Genomic DNA, 16,616 nt, shown 5'->3' on the forward strand with positions numbered 1-16,616 from the left:
GGGCTGAGGAGCAGCCCCGGGCCCCTACCCCGCCCACTCTCCTCCGCCCCCTCCTGGGGGACTTGGTCCACACCTGCCTGGTACCTACTTCCAGGCAGGCCCGTCCATTCCACCTCGTCGCTGGGGGGAAGAAAAGGAAATTTAAATCCACGGGGCCAGGCCCTGTACTGGACACTTTAGATACTTTATTTCACTTACTTCTCACTGTTTTAACACCTGATTTTACCATAAAGGAAACTGAGACTCCGAAAAGCCGGCCAGAGCAGGGAGGATCCAAACAGCCAAACATGCTGGGTCTCTCTACTCTGCCCTTTCCACCTCCCCTTGCTCAGTAGCAGCAGAGGTTTTACTGGAGTAAGTCATTTTTCAGCTATACTTTCACCTTTCTCTGTTCACAGGGTTAGAAGGGAAGGATGGAGATGGGAAGCACATGCTTTTATTAAGGGGACTGAGGGAAGAAGTCAGGTTGTTCAAATAAGATGCCCCAGCCTTCACACTCATTGCCTTCAGCTCAGCCAGGCTTGGTCATTCTCAACTTGCCTTCTAACATACTTTGACTGAACGTTACGGCTCAGTAACCGGTTTAAGGGAGATGTTCTGTGTGAATACGCGAGGAGGCACCTGGACATAAGGGAAGAGTTCTAGCTTCTAATTCCCTATTCTCCACCCACTACCTTGGTCTGGGACAGAACCATTCTGAGTTCTTTTCTTGTTTTGTTTTTTGGCTGCGCTGCATGGCTTGCAAGATCTTAGTTCCTCCCGACAAGAGATTAAACCCAGGCCACAGTAGTGAAAGCACAGCGTCCTAACCACTGGACTGCCAGGGAATTCCCAGAACCACTCAAGCAAATTGAAACTAAATTCCTCAAGCAAAGTGAAACTGAACCCACCTACCTTATGGCATTGCTGCCAAGGTTGGTGACTGTCACAAAGGGAGCCTCAGTGCTGTTTATTTAGTGCCTCCCTCTATACCCAGCAGACCATATTTCCAGGCCCCAGAGGAGGGGAAAAATCTTATCTTGAAGAGACCAGTTTCTATTTCTCAGGGCAAACCCAGCTTGAGAATTCCTTTTGTCCCCAAAGACATGCCTGTCCTCACTGCTCTCCCACACACCTGGGCAGCCTAACGCTCCCTATGCCCATCTCCTTTCACAAATGAGTTGTCATCTCTTTCTCAAAAAGTAGACTCCACTCTGGTATTCTTCCCACCACCAGTAACTGGAAAACAAGCTCTGCCTTTACAGAACAGTATGCTCAGCAGGTCAGCCTGGCAAACTGGAGTTTCAAAAAGGATTCCTGGAGGATTTTGCGGTGTTTTGGAGAGTGCCTCTGGGCAGATCACACACTGTGACAAGTTCTTTCCAAATTGTGACAATTCAATCATGCCTTCTACAAAGGACTGACTTTTTACACTTAACATGGGTGGTGGCTGCCCTTGCTCATTTTCCCCAAAATCTTGAAGTGAGCTTGGGACAGCGATACGGAGGCAAATGCGTGGTTTTCTGAACACTGCTTCCATTCTATGGCACCTGTGAACTGGCAGACAGGCACAGGCAAGAGGTGAGGGGCCTCTGCTGAAGGTTATGCTGGAGTTAGAAATGTTTGTGCACACTGAGCCCAGGAAGGCCGCGGCTTCCAAACCCCACCCCCACCAACTGTCAGAGGAAGAAAAACAAACAGCTGGAGGGGGAGTGGAGGTTTCTCACTCTAGTCTCCCTAATTTACATGGCTTGCTGCTAGCAGTTGTATTCTTTTCCCTTGAAATTTCTTCTAATTATAGATTCTCATTATCAGAGAAGTGGGACATTGGGAGGGGAGGAAAGAGATGCTTATTTTATATTAAAAAATTTCCCCATCAGATAATGCTTTAAACCTTTTAACAGGGGCTTCCCTGGTGGTGCAGTGGTTAAGAATCCACCTGCCAATGCAGGGGACACGGGTTCGAGCCCTGGTCCGGGAAGATCCCACATGCCGCGGAGCAACTAAGCCCGTGTACCACAACTACTGAGCCTGCACTCTAGAGCCCACGTGCCACAACTACTGAACCTGCATGCCACAACCACTGAAGCCCACACGCCTAGAGCCCAAGCTCCACAACAAGAGAAGCCATCACAATGAGAAGCCCACGCACCACAACGAAGAGTAGCCCCCGCTCACCGCAACTAGAGAAAGCCACGCGCAGCAACAGACCCAATGCAGCCAAAAAATAAATAAATAAATAAATAATTTTTTTAAAAATCTTGTAACAGGACATTCACCAAAAAAAAAAAAAAAAAAATGAATCTAGACACAGACCTTACACCTGTCACAAAAATTAAATCAAACTGGATCATAGACCTAAATATAAGATACAAAACTAAAACTCCAGGAAGATAACATGGGAGAAAATCTAGGTGACAATGGGTTTGATGATAACTTTACAACAGGAGTTGGGGCAGGGGGAGTGGGGGGGATGAATAATAAGTTGTACTTCATTAAAATTAAAAATCCTTTAACTGGGGACAAAATTTTTTGTTGTACAAATAGAACTGAAATGCAAATTCCTATCTGAAGGAGAGAATACTGGGGTTTAAAATCACAGTAAAGTATAAAAGACTAATGGCAGATCCTTGCCTAGGTCATATTGTTTCGTTGCTGTGATACAGGTAAGGAGAAAGGAGATGAGAGCACCCGAATACAACTACTCATTTATAAGAAAATACTCATAAGAAATGTGACATGTACAAGGAACAAAGTCTTATTCTAGGGATAAATGTACCACTTCCACTTTAGCATCTTGAACATATGCCTTCTCAATGGACACAAGGAAATCTGATGGTTCAGGTCTTAAAATTAGATTAAATATTTCCTTGTTATCAACAGCCAAGGCAGTCTCCGTAAGTCTCAGATCCAATCCTAAGTCTCAGATCCAATCCAGCAATCAATTCATAGCAGTAAATATTTTCATTATTTAAAAAGTTCAATCATGAAAGTAACTAACAAATGCAAGAACTACTTTTCTGAAAAATATCACTTTATAATATAAGCAAACATTCAGCAAATGCGATCAAGAAAAAAGGAAGAAACACAAAATGCAAGATATGAGAAATGGAAAGAAAACAACAGAAATCAAAATTTCCCCCCCAAAAAAGATGACGTATATAATCTTTGCTTTCAACTGTCAAAAATTATTAAAGGGGATCCAGGTCACATCAGGGAGAGTAACCCTTCTCCAAAATCTCCTCCTCCCTTCCCTAATTCTCCCGACCACTCAAAAAAGTTCCCACTTCCCAAATGACTCAAGGTCTTCTCCAAATGTTCACCTCCTGTATATTCTTTCTCTTCCTCCCTTTTCTCTGTGTAGTTTGGTTTAGCTTCTCTGACTTCTTTTTGTTGCCTCTCCACTTCTCTCATTACTTGAATTCTCTACCACAAAGGATATCTGAAGCCAAAGTCCTGACCATTCTCCTCCTGATTTTCAGGTCCTATTTGCTCCTCCACTTCTCCTGATCTTTATGTCTGAAGTTTGGCTTCCAGGCCACAAGGCACTCACACATGAACTAACCTAAAAACTTTATCTCCCATTCCCACCCCATCAAAAATGTTTCCTGGAGTCCAAGTGAACACTGAAAAAGTAGCCCTCAGGAACCAAGAGGGTTCATTCCCAGAACTCAAGGATGGTTCAATATTTGGAAACCTAATATAACATGACACATCAACATAACACAAGGGAAATCATGGGACTTCAATGGTTGCTGAAAGACATTTGTAAATACAAATAGGAAGTTGCTGTGTACAACAATTTTGAACAAAATGTAGTTGATATCTCTGTGAAAGAAACAGAGATTGAGGTTGTGGGCAAACAGAGAAAATCTAGTCTTCTAATCTAGTGATAGGGAAATCATCCAGAACATGAATTACCTTCATCTGTGTCATTCTCAGGCCCAACTGGACCTGTTAAAGGCTTGGAATTTGGACTTGCAGGATGTCTTTCCATCTATAGAGGACTGGAGAAGTGATATGACTTGTTAAAATTATTAGCCATTTTTGGCTTTATCAGTTATTAATATAAATTAATTGAATGTTGATTGCATTCCCTTGTGACCTATTACTTTTTTTAAATAAAACTTGGTTTTTCTCACATTCCCAGAAACATATTCACTGTAGCTGATTAGAAATAGTCATAACATAATTAAATTTATGTTACCCACGTTCTCACCATCCAGAAAAAAACAACTAATTAACATTTTAGTATATATTCTCCCACCATGAGTTTGGGAATATAAGCGTTCTTGGTGTTTAATAAAGACTTAACTTTGTCACTCATGTTAAAACAATCACTTCTGTGTCCCAGATGACTCAAAGAGATATCAGAGGCTACTAGACTAAAGAATTTTAACAGACTCTTGAGGCAAGAGTTTAAACATTTGTCTGCCCGCAAAACACAGTATTAGATGTTTTCCCATTGATAGCAGAGTTAATTTCTGTATGTGGTTTGGAAAAATGCCCTACCAGATGGTTCAAAATAATCAGGGTCAAAGGGATGTACATACACACACACACGCACAACAGCTGAGAACCTCTGCCCTAAGAAATCGATAGATAATTGATGTGTATGAAAATGTATGTACGGTGAGAGACTCCATAGTTTTCACCTCTCAGAACCTGTGTGACTCCTTCAAACTGTCAGAAGCCCTGGTTTGTAAAGTTCTTTCCAGCTCTAATATTCTGGTACTATCTGAGGTTGGGGCTTATTCTGCCTGTTTAGAAGAGAGAAGCATTGAAAAAGCTGGAGGACAGAGGTGAAGCTAGGTTCTTTTATCAGAAAGAGGCTTTGGGGGACACTGGCCCATGAAAAATGCACACACAGCCCTTTACCTTCTCTGTGGATCACCATCTCACTTTGACAGTACTTCCTCTAATATCAAACCACCAGAGAATTAACAATTAAGTCAATGTAAAAATGATGCCACTTTTCAAAGACATGCCCAGCAGAAATGTCTGTTCCCAGTGCTGCTTCCGGGTATACCTGTGATGGGAACAAGAGTTACTAACCCTGGGGTCAACTTAAGAAATGGGAGGAAACGAGATAGCATATTTTTCAATGCCTACCATGCACTTGACATGTCCAAGACCCTCCACTGTTAAGTGCCAGAATCAGACCTCAACCATGGCTCTAACCAATTTTAGAGTCTATTTAATCTCCAAGCCAAATGACCTCCTCTATCAATCATGTGTGTTTTATATTCTTACCTACACCCTGGTTTTCTGTCAAACTTCTATCTTAATTAGGAGATCAGTTAAACACACATAAACCTTATTTTTAAAACCCCTCTATATTTTATTTTAAAACACTGATTCTAAAATATAAAAGAGTTACATAAAACTCTTCCCCCTCCCCCCCGCCGCAAAAAAAGGACAAATTAAGACTTTATTGTTCAAATGCTGCCATCTGGTGGCCAAAGATAATAATCCCCCTAAAAATAGACACTTCATAGAAAAGGTATGGAAAACCCCAATAGCCTTTATCACCTTGTTTGTTAGCAAAGATTGATAATCTGGAATGTTATGTGGGAAAATATGAACATTTTTATGTTCCACTAATTCCGATCCATAACAGATACTATGCTCATAGAAATGCAAATCAAAACTACAATGAGGTATCACCTCACACCAGTCAGAATGGCCATCATCAAAAAATCTACAAACAATAAATGCTGGAGAGGGTGTGGAGAAAAGGAACCCTCTTGCACTGTTGGTGGGAATGTAAATTGATACAACCACTATGGAGAACATTATGGAGGTTCCTTATAAAACTACAAATAGAACTACCATACGAGCCAGCAATCCCACTACTGGGCATATACCCTGAGAAAACCATAATTCAAAAAGAGTCATGTACCAAAATGTTCACTGCAGCTCTATTTACAATAGCCAGGACATGGAAGCAACCTAAGTATCCATCAACAGATGAATGGATAAAGAAGATGTGGCACATATATACAATGGAATATTACTCAGCCATAAAAAGAAACGAAATTGAGTTGTTTGTAGTGAGGTGGATGGACCTAGAGTGTCATACAGAGTGAAGTAAGTCAGAAAGAGAAAAATACCGTATGCTAACACATATATATGGAATCTAAGGAAAAAAAAAAGGTCATTAAGAACCTAGGGGTAAGACGGGAATAAAGACACAGACCTACTAGAGCATGGACTTCAGGATATGGGGAGGGGGAAAGGTAAGCCGTGACAAAGTGAGAGTATGGCATGGACATATATACACTACCAAACGTAAAATACATAGCTAGTGGGAAGCAGCCGCATAGCACAGGGAGATCAGCTAGGTGGTTTGTGACCACCTAGAGGGGTGGGATAGGGAGGGTGGGAGGGAGGGAGACGCAAGAGGGAGGGGATATGGGAACATATGTATATGTATAACTGATTCACTTTGTTATAAAGCAGAAACTAACACACCATTGTAAAGCAATTATACTCCAATACATTAAAAAAGAAGAAATTAGAAACTAAAAAGTAAAACTAACAAAAAACATTTGTTATTATAAATAACAATGGAATTTAGTATTCTATTATACCCTCAGACCTACTGTAGGACATGCTGTTCTTTGCTGTTCCACTTGTGGCAGGATTCATAGTTTTTCTAACAGGTACAGATCCCTATGACTGATACTGTGAGGAAATGTTATACTTGAGCTCCACTCTTATCTCTCTCAGGCATTTTTTGGAATTGTCTAAAATGTAAATACATACCGTCAACCTCTAGCATGATACCAGGCACATAATAGAAACCCAATAAATGTTTCACTGTGAGTGGAGAAAAAACAAAACTTTATTGGGATCCTATTATGTTCCAGGTACACTGAATTTTATTGGGTACATGTCAGAGAACCAAAGAAAATAGCATCTGTTCTAGAGAACCTCATGGTCTGGTAAGAAACAGGGTCCCCATCCTGTAACGTTGCACATTTGTGACCTACATGAGCCCCAGACTCAGGGGTGAGTGTGGGCTAAAAGCTTCCACCTGCAGAGGGTGCCTTTTACTCATTCACATGAGACATACACTAACAGCTTCTCAGGTGGGGTATTCAGATAGGGGTGCCTATTGGGGCCTTTCTCCAAAATCTTGGGTCTCTTCCCTAATGCCTGACAAGCTGGAGGGATCACATTTTAGTATTTTACCTATTTCCTCCCCTTGCTCTGTCATGAACATTTTATAGCTGATTCGCTGTGTTATACAGCAGAAACTAACACAACATTGTAAAGCAATTATACTCCAATAAAGATGTTAAAAAAAGGAAGAAAGGGAGGAAGGGAGGAAGGGAGGAAGGGAGGAAGGGAGGAAGGAAGGAAGGAAGGAAGGAAGGAAGGAAGGAAGGAAGGAAGGAAGGAAGGAAGAAAAGAAGGAATCAATACACACACACACAAAAAAAAGAATCCATCTGCTCAACTGGCTTTTCAGGCAACTCCCAAAGCCCCTTCCTCTGCCCTGGTCCCGGTCTCCTACCCCCGAAAGAGCAGCCAATGAAAGAGCAGCCAATGAAAGAGCAGCAGAGCTGGTGGTCTACTAGTGAGCCAGGACATGGAGGTGCCTCAGGACCCTAGCAACTCTAGCCAGTGTTGTAAGAGTGCATCCTACAGCTTCTGGAGAAGTTTCTGCAAAAGGTCCTTAGCGAGAAACTATTCAATTTGAATATGATAGTTTTTCCTCCAATCAAGGCAAACAGTACAGGCTGGGGGTCGGGGCAGTGGGTTGTGTCAACTTTCAACCTGTAGCTGCCAGAAGCCCAGGATTGTCTGCCTCCGCTTTAGTCTTAGATCCCATGACAATGGCACAGGGCTAAGGGAGCTACCAGCATTTTGGAATGATTTGTGCAGTCCATGTGAGTGGTAAATATCTGTTGTTTTGCAACTTGCTCTTCCCTGTTCTGTGTAATTCTGGCGGGGCCATCAGTCCTGTGGCCCTCCACCCATCTCGCCTCAAGATGGTCCTGTTCCTCAAAATGGCCAGAGTACGTCTCCTCCTAAGAGATACGTTGATTAGTCCAAAGATGAGTATGTGACCTAAGCAGAAGACTCAGGGTCCTTTCTATACTTGGGCAGGAATGTCAAGGAAAAGGACTGTCCTGTCTCTCTCTCTGAGGCCCATGGCTATTTTTGTTGCTCCCTGGAGAGAGTCAACACAGGAAAGCAGAACTAGGAGATGGAAAAGGAAAGTTCTAATGATGTCACTTAAACTCCTAGATTCAGCTATGCCCTTTGCTCCCCACCATGGGTCCAGAATCAGCATAAACTGGGGCAGATGAAGACTTCTTTTAAAACTTACTTAACAGTTAAGGGCATGGATGTAAAGAATCTCTGTATTTTAGAAAGCTCATCTGCCAATTTTGATCTTAGTAAAAACAGGAGACCTTAGGGACACAGCAATAGAAGCTAACCAGCTGGAGCCTGAAGCAAGTTATAAGTCCCTCTTACTACTGGGAGGGACTTTAAGTATTATCTAGTCCAAAGCCCTGGTTTTAAATATGAGAAACCAAGACTGGAAGGGAAAAAGAACTTGCTGGAGAGAATACTCACTGAGGCCTCACAGGTCAGATGGGGTTAGTTTAGCAGAGAAGACCAGGATTGATGAGTGCTGTACCTGGGTCTTTCACATTCATACTTGTTTAATCCTCACAGTCAATCGGGGATTACACATTTTAGCTCAATTTCACAGATGATAAAATTGAGTCCAGAGAGGTTAAATGACTACTCCAGTGTCACACAGCTAACATGTGACAGAGCTGAGCTTCAAATACAAGCCTAAGCCTTTTTTTTTTTTTTAATTTATTTATCTATTTTTGGCTGCGTTGGGTCTTCATTGCTGTGCATGGGCTTTCTCTAGTTGCAGCAAGCAGGAGCTTCGCTTCGTTGCAGTGCACGGGCTTCTCATTGCGGGGGCTTCTCTTGTTGCGGAGCACAGGCTCTAGGCACATGGGCTTCATTAGTTGTGGCTTGTGGGCTCTAGAGCGCAAGGCCTAAGTCCTTTTATTCCTACTCTACCTTTAGATAAAGAAAATATGCAAGACAAGAAACAAGTGGGATTTAGCACTGACGCCATTCCTTATTCTTAAATAAGATATCAGTACCCTGAGCGCATCTGGGAAGAGTCAAGAAGACTTCCAATACAGGCCAAGATCTGGTTTAAATTGCTAAATGAACCCTTTAAACCTCCAAGTCCCAGTAGCCTTCTAAAAAATGACAAAGTTGAAATAGATGGTCTCAAAATAAATTTGCAAAATGGAACAGGCAAAAGGAATTGAGTAGTGAGTGGCCCAGAATCCTAGAACTCCTTTCCCACTGCCCCATGCCCAGCCTGTTTCCTTCCCTGAGGTCTGGGTAGATAGCAACTGCCAAGAGAGGAACTCTCAGGCATTTGAGGATGTCACTGATTTGATGAGTCATTTCACAATTGCTTACATATTGCTCACCTACCAGCCCCTCCCTGAGTTGGAAGCATCAGAACCCTACTCATTAGGAGACTCTAAGACCCAAAGCTCATTCCTTGGTGGTAGCTTGTTTGTTTAAAAAAAAAAAAAAGTTAACAGATTAAGATATAAATAATAGATTACTCCATTTCAGAGAGGCTAATGGACTTTGAGAGTCCTTTCCTCCAGCTCCAACTTATGATTTGTTCAAAGCCTATTCTTCATGCCACCATTTAAGACATTCACTTGATCAGTTTCAGGTTCCAGTTCAGCTCTGTCACATCTTATCTAACTTATCTTTCAGCAAGAGAAGAACTCAATTGTAAATGTGCCTTCTTGACTAGAGTTTAAAGTATCCATCCATATTAAACTGCTTTATTTTAATAAAACTGATGTCTTGCCTGGCTATGATAGGGCCAAGATAAAAGAGGATAGTCCTAATGAAGAAAATACTATAACCTGGCATCACAAATGTGATTTACATGCTTTTGGTCTATTTTTTCATGCCAGTATGCCCTGTACCTTGAGAAGACTCCACCCAATTGCAATGCAGTGATAAATCTGGGTTAAACAGGCAAAGAAAGGTAATTTTTTCTAGTGATAATGTCAACAGTAGCCCACCTGGGGGAGGGGATGACATGGGGCCTATACACCTCAATATTCTGCATCCTTTTTCTGGCCCCTCCAAGTCATTATTTACGTTTGTTCTTCTAAAAGAGCTATTATTCAAGCTCACTGAGTAGCCTGGCTGAACAAAGAATTTAGAGGTGGCCACCTCACTTCCAAATTTTCCTTCATTATCTCTCACATATTATACTGTCTGTGATACAGTCTCTCCTTGGTTGCAGTTTATCATATATTCTCATCTTGATTTTAATACTGATATGCTAAACTATATAACATTATTCATTAGGTGGAAAATTAAATTCAATCCTTCTGCAATATCTATTTCTTAAAGTTCACTGGGCACTTTATCTGAAATTTAGTTAAATGTTCTGTAATTCTCAAGTGCACTGGCTGGGGCCTCAGTAAAATCTCTGCCTTAGTTTAACAGTACAAGCTGTACTAGGCCTTCAGTCTTGAGATACAATCATGGTGCAGATAATCAGTACAGTTTTCCCCTAGACATTCATTTTGGTAAAGCAGATTCAATGCCATTTATTCATTCATTCATTCATTCATTTAACTGTGCGGCATGTGGGATCTTAGTTCCCCAACCAGGGATCAAACCCGCACCCCCTGCATTGGAAGTGTGGAGTCTTAACCACTGGACCACCAGGGAAGTCCCAATTCAATGCCTTTTAGATAGCTTATGATGAGTGTCAGCCAAGGTTCCCAAAGCCCTCAGACCCACTGAGGATTTCCCTGTTTCCCAAGACTCCTGCCTGAGTGTGGTGGCTAAACTGCAGCCAGCAGTTCCTGGGTCCGGATTCCAACTCCAGCCAGAGGCCCCCAGGATGTGTATGTACTAAAGGGCTGAGGAACGAGCACTGAGACCAAAGGAAAGCATCCCAGAAACATCCTGGAGATGGGATCTGGCCCCTTGTCTTCCGCAGTGATTGCAGACACCTCCTGAAATCCCAGACATATGATGAACCTTTTCACCAGAGCAGAGGTTCGTAAGTTGAGGTCCCCCGACCACTAGGGAGTCTATGGAAGCACTTCAGGGACTTTATAAACTCCCTATTAATGTATATAAAATGTGTATATATATATATTATCCTGGGGAGTAGGCTTGATGGCTTTCATCAATTTTTTTTTTCAGCCGTGCTGCACAGCTTGCAAGATCTTAGTTCCCCAACCAGGGATTGAACCCAGGCCACCACAGTGAAAGCACCAAGTCCTAACCACTGGACCACCAGGGACTTCCCTATCATGTATTTTTTTTAATCTAGTCTATGAAAGAGCTCTGTGGAAGTCTCCAAGTTGGCATTACTGGGACAGAGAGAGGCAGTTAGGCCAATTCTGTCACAGATGAGCCCTGAATCTCTGATATCTAGGCATATCCAATGTATGGGATGAAACTCCAGGAAATGTCACTGAACCTGTAGAGACCCTTAATGACCATCCCACGTATGGCCTGATCCCTGAAGGGACTATTCATCCCTGGATATCAAAGAGACAAACCCAGGAGAGGAAAAAACATATATGCTCTGAGTCTATGGCTAGCTACATTCATCAGGGTCCCAAGCCAAGCCTCTGAAACTGACCCCTGGGCAGGAAGAGGGGAATGGGAGCCATTGAAGAGGAGCAGTCATCAGCTCAACTTGGCTAAGAACCTGGGGCCAGAGGGGCTCCCTCCAACCCCTGCAGAAAGGAAGGGCTGGTGGCTACAGCCAGTCACTCTCCCTCATCTAATGCCCAAGGTCTTCCTGGATCCTGAAATAACATTGACCCTGCAAAGGGAAGGAAGACCCGTAACTGGCCCAGAAAGCCAACCAGAAAATACAGTATGTGCCCTGGCAAGACACAGCCTAATCTGGAAGCTTCAGAAATGCAAGGTGTTTTGAAGCCAAGGGCTGATTTATACTCTGGTTCTCAAAATTTAGTATGAATAAAGATCATCCTGAATGTTTGTTATACAGTGCTGATTCCTAGATCCAGGGGATTGTGATTCAATAGTTCTGGGGTAGAACCCAGGTATTTATATTTTTTAAAAGGAAACTAGTAATTCTGGTCTCAGGAGTCCATGGAGTATACCTTTAGATAGAGAGTTTCTCTGGGTTCTAAGGCATCAGATGTGAAGAAGGGGATAGCTCAAGTGAACCCTCTTTCCCAATCCCCACCATTCCCCCCACCAAAATAAAAGCAGAGCTTCCAGTTACCATTTATCGAGCCCTTCTCTGTGCCAGACACTATGATAAATCTTTTACATGGATTATTCTATTTAATGCTTATAACCCTGAAGTTCAGGGAAAATAAGTAACTTGCCTAAGATCCCTCAGCTCTGAGTACCTGGAGCCAGGATTGGAACCCACATCTGAATCCAGAGTCTGTTCTTAACCAACAAGCCCATGATTCTAGAAAGAGTCATAGTGATGACACCAAAGGAAAAGCTATGAAGCCACATCCCCTCTACAGGGTCGAGGGAGAAGGCCATGGGCCACAGGGTAAGGAGGCAACCACTGCAGGAGAGGAAGCAGACAATTGGGCAGGCTCAAAGGTCCAGAGTTGAGCCAGACAGAAGGAACTATTTATGGATAAGCTGGGCTAGTAAGGACTACATTCCTGGAATGCAGAAGGAACAGAGGACAGAGACGAAAAATAGTGGACAAACGGGCTTTAAAGGAAATGACCAGCCTCAGAGAAATCAACGAAAGCCATGGAAACTTTTGGTCAGCACAGGCCCAAGGGCCCTGCGGGTCTATGACCTCTGCTGGTTAGTACTGCATTTTACTGTTCAGCTGAGAGGGAAAATATTGAGTTCAATGCACCAGAACCAAGACCAACTTTGGAGCCCAGGATCTTTTACAGATTCTTAGATCTTCATCCTTTAAAGGGGCATAACAATAGTAGCTACCCCAGAGTTACATAGAGTAAGAAGTAAATGAGATCATTTGGATAGAGTACTTAACATAATACCAGAAATGAAGGAGCTGGACAAGCGTTAGCTGCTATAATCACTAATTACTACTAATTATGATTATACCCATGCTCACCAAAAAACCACTGTGGCATCTTGTTTATTTGTGAAAGACACAGGTCAAATGTGGTCTCTGTGGATTGAGGTTTTTCTCTCTTCAGAAAGAAGTTATTGTTAAGATATTCTTTTCTTTTTTTACAAACAAGAGCAAAAAATGTCACACCGCCAAATAGATCAACAACTGATCAAAAATAATGTTTTAGACTTCCCTTCACCTTTAGTTTTGATGTTATCCAAAAAGTAACTTAATCCAACTGTTCCATCCAAATTTGTGCTGAGGGAAAGGTGAAGCAATGGGGTTCTGCGCAACTTTTCATTCAACAACTATCTTTTTGTGCATCAGAGCTGACTTTGTGACTATTAGCTGAACTCCTGATAGTTTTCAATTACCTAAGAGAGACCCCAAACAAATGAACTTTATTTTCAGACAACAGATCTAAGCAAGACACCAAGAAGACTTGACAGTTGAACTGTGATGAACATGTGGCTGAGTATTTCCATACCATCCAGGAATTCCTGATATTAGAAGAATACTCCATCCTTCTACCCCCTCACCTAGCCTGTTTGCTCAGAGTGAAGGAGAACTGATGAGACAGACTTCCTGGGAAAAGGAGCATTTGGGTGGTTTGGGATAGAAAGCAATGAAGGGGACAGAAGAAACTAAGTCTCCCTATGAAGGAGGGAAAGACAGAGAATATTACAGACCAGATTAAGATCAGAGAACAAGACCAATCAGTGCCTTCGGGATAAATAAGAGACCATTCTGGCTGCTCTGATGAAAGGGTACCACCTGCCTCTGAGGAGGAAGGATAAATGTAAGAAACAGAAATATATAAGCAGCCCTCTGCCTCTATATCCTGTGTTTGATCAGTTTGAAAATGGCTTTGCTCCCATTAGTCAGACCTGATGTGGCTCCTGGAGATGGTGGGCCAGGTCTATCTCAGCCACCCTCACCAGAGAACACATCCATGACAAACCCTAATTCCTAATTCCTGAACTATTCAAGTCACCCCACATTGTGGCCACTCAGGAATAGAACAAGCTTTGGAAAAAAAAAAATTGCATGTTTTAATTCAAGAAATAAAAGTTCACACACAATCCAAAACAGGTGTCAGGAATTTGGTCTAAACAATCAGCCACACCTGCTGCAGAAGTTCAGGCTCCACAGAATCACTTTGGCCAGTGCTTCCTGAGATGCGCTTTCAGCTGAGGAATGGAAGGCAGCAGCTGCTGGCACTCATGACAACGGAGGGGCAGCTTCAAGAGCTCACACATCCCATCTTGGACAGTCACTCTGCCAGCCTCTTGTACCATCTCAATCACAGCTGCAAGCAAGGAAATAGAGTTTAGAGCCCAGATACAAAAAAAAAGAGGAAGGAAGGGAGGGAGGGAGGGAGGGAGGGAGGGAGGGAGGGAGGAAGGGAGGAAGGAAGGAAGGAAGGAAGGAAGGAAGGAAGGAAGGAAGGAAGGAAGGAAAAAAGAAAGAGGAGGGGGGGAGGGAGGGAGGGAGGAAGGAAGGAAGGAAGGAAGAAAGAAAGAAAGAGGAGGGAGGAGGGGAGAGGGAGGGCGGGAGGGAGGGAGAGAGGAAGGAAGGAAGGAAGGAAGGAAGGAAGGAAGGAAAAAAGAAAGAAAGAGGAGGGAGGAGGGGAGAGGGAGGGAGGGAGGGAGAGAGGAAGGAAGGAAGGAAGGAAGGAAGGAAGAAAATCTGTCTCCTAAATATGCCAGGTATCCTTAAAGCTAGTAAACTTGAGGTTACATTCACTATTGGGAAAATGGGCTCAGTCAGGTTCTAAATCTGAGCAACTTATTTCTGAGATGGTTACATTCCTTCAGGATACACTCTAAGCAATCCATGTTACTATGTCAAAGGCTAATTATCACAGGGCTTTACCCCTAGTTAGCCCTTGGTCAATGGGAGCTGTCATCATTAACACCCCAGCATGATGAAGTTCCACAGTATACACACTGGGAAATGCTTCCTTCTGTATACACAGCCTTCCCCCTGTTAAGTAACCACTCTTGACGGAAGGCAGCCCCCTAGCTGCTGGCAGAAGGAAGAAATAACTGTTTAGAGCTTTCAGATCCATGAACTCCAATAATTCTCAGGACAACCTCTGAAGTCCCCCATTGTTAAAATAAACAATCATTTTTAGACCCTGACATAACAGCATTCTAAGTCCCCCAAGAAGGCTGCTCACAGCAAAGTGGTAATCCTACTACAATCCAAATAACCCAGTTTCTTTCAGTGGGGCTCTCTGTACAGGCAACACAAAGTTGTACATGGGTTTTTGAAGCCAGGTTATTTTGGGAAACAAATGAATCAAGTATAAGAACAACTGAGAAGGGCCCTGGTGGGGCAGTGGTTAAGAATCCGCCTGCCAATGCAGGGGTTCGATCCCTGATCGGGGAAGATCCCACATGCTGCCAAGCAACTAAGCCCGTGCACCACAACTACCGAGCCTGCACTCTAGAGCCTGCAAGCCACAACTACTGAGCCCACGTGCCACAACTACTGAAGCCCATGCGCCTAGAGCCTGTGCTCTGCAACAAGAGAAGCCACCACAATGAGAAGCCTGCACACTGCAACGAAGAGTAGTCCCCTCTCACCCCAACTAGAGAAAGCCCGTGCACAGCAACAAAGACCCAACACAGCCAAAAGTAAATTAATTAATTAATTTTTTAAAAAAAAGAACAACTGAGAAAATGAAACAAATGTAAAAACCAAAGAACACTGTTTACCTTGTGATTCGAGGAAGTATTCGGTATTGAAAGAATTCCAGTGTTTTTTGTTTTTAAGGCAAGGAGAATCAAAATCCTGGCTGATCACATGAAGGTGTACATGGCTAGTTGAGAGGAAACAAAGATTGACCATTAAACCTAGCTTAATCAAAATGACAAAAAGTATGGGTATGTAAAATATTGATAGTGTTTCCATTTAACTCCACTCATTCATTCATTCACTTAAGACTATTTAAAGCAACCTAAATGTCCATTGACAGATGAATGGATAAAGAAGATGTGGTACATATACACAATGGAATATTACTCAGCCATTAAAAGGAACGAAATGGGGTCATTTGTAGAGACATGGATGGACCTGGAGACTGTCATACGGAGTGAAGTAAGTCAGAAGGAGAAAATCCAATATATATTAATGCATATATAAGAAATCTAAAAAAATGGTATAGATGATCTTATTTGCAAAGCAGAAATAGAGACACAGACGTAGAGAACAAATGCATGGACACTGAGAGGGGAAAGGGGATGGGATGAATTCGGAGATTGGGATTGACATGTATACACTGCTATGTATGGAATAGATAACCAATGAGAGCCTGCTGTATAGCGCAGGGAACTCTACTCGATGCTCTGAGGTAACCTAGAGGGGAGGGAAAACCAGAAGGGAGGGGATATGTATATACATATGGCTGATTCACTTCACTGTACAGCAGACACTAGCACAACATTGTGAAGCAACTATATCCTAATTTAAAAAAAAAAAGACTATTTAC

At 42.7% G+C, this 16,616-nt stretch overlaps 1 protein-coding gene across 4 annotated transcripts in view; it reads right to left on the reverse strand.

Annotated features, from left to right (window-relative positions):
- APTX (aprataxin) overlaps positions 1–16,616 on the reverse strand; it is a 39,745-nt gene that overhangs the window by 7,165 nt on the left and 15,964 nt on the right. For 2 of the 4 annotated variants that reach the window (XM_082842572.1, XM_082842571.1), the window contains 2 exons: positions 15,844–15,947; positions 14,198–14,429 (listed from right to left, as the gene is read on the reverse strand). In XM_082842572.1, coding sequence (XP_082698698.1) covers positions 14,275–14,429; positions 15,844–15,947 — 259 coding nt within the window. In that variant the 3' untranslated portion in view covers positions 14,198–14,274. Of the gene's footprint in view, positions 1–8,600; positions 8,960–14,197; positions 14,430–15,843; positions 15,948–16,616 lie in introns of those variants that run through there. The other 2 variants (XM_082842573.1, XM_082842574.1) reach the window with 2 other exon arrangements.

The sequence above is a fragment of the Leucopleurus acutus genome (genome assembly GCF_964270905.1).
Source record: "Leucopleurus acutus genome assembly, chromosome: 7".
In the NCBI taxonomy this organism is placed as follows: domain Eukaryota; kingdom Metazoa; phylum Chordata; class Mammalia; order Artiodactyla; family Delphinidae; genus Leucopleurus; species Leucopleurus acutus.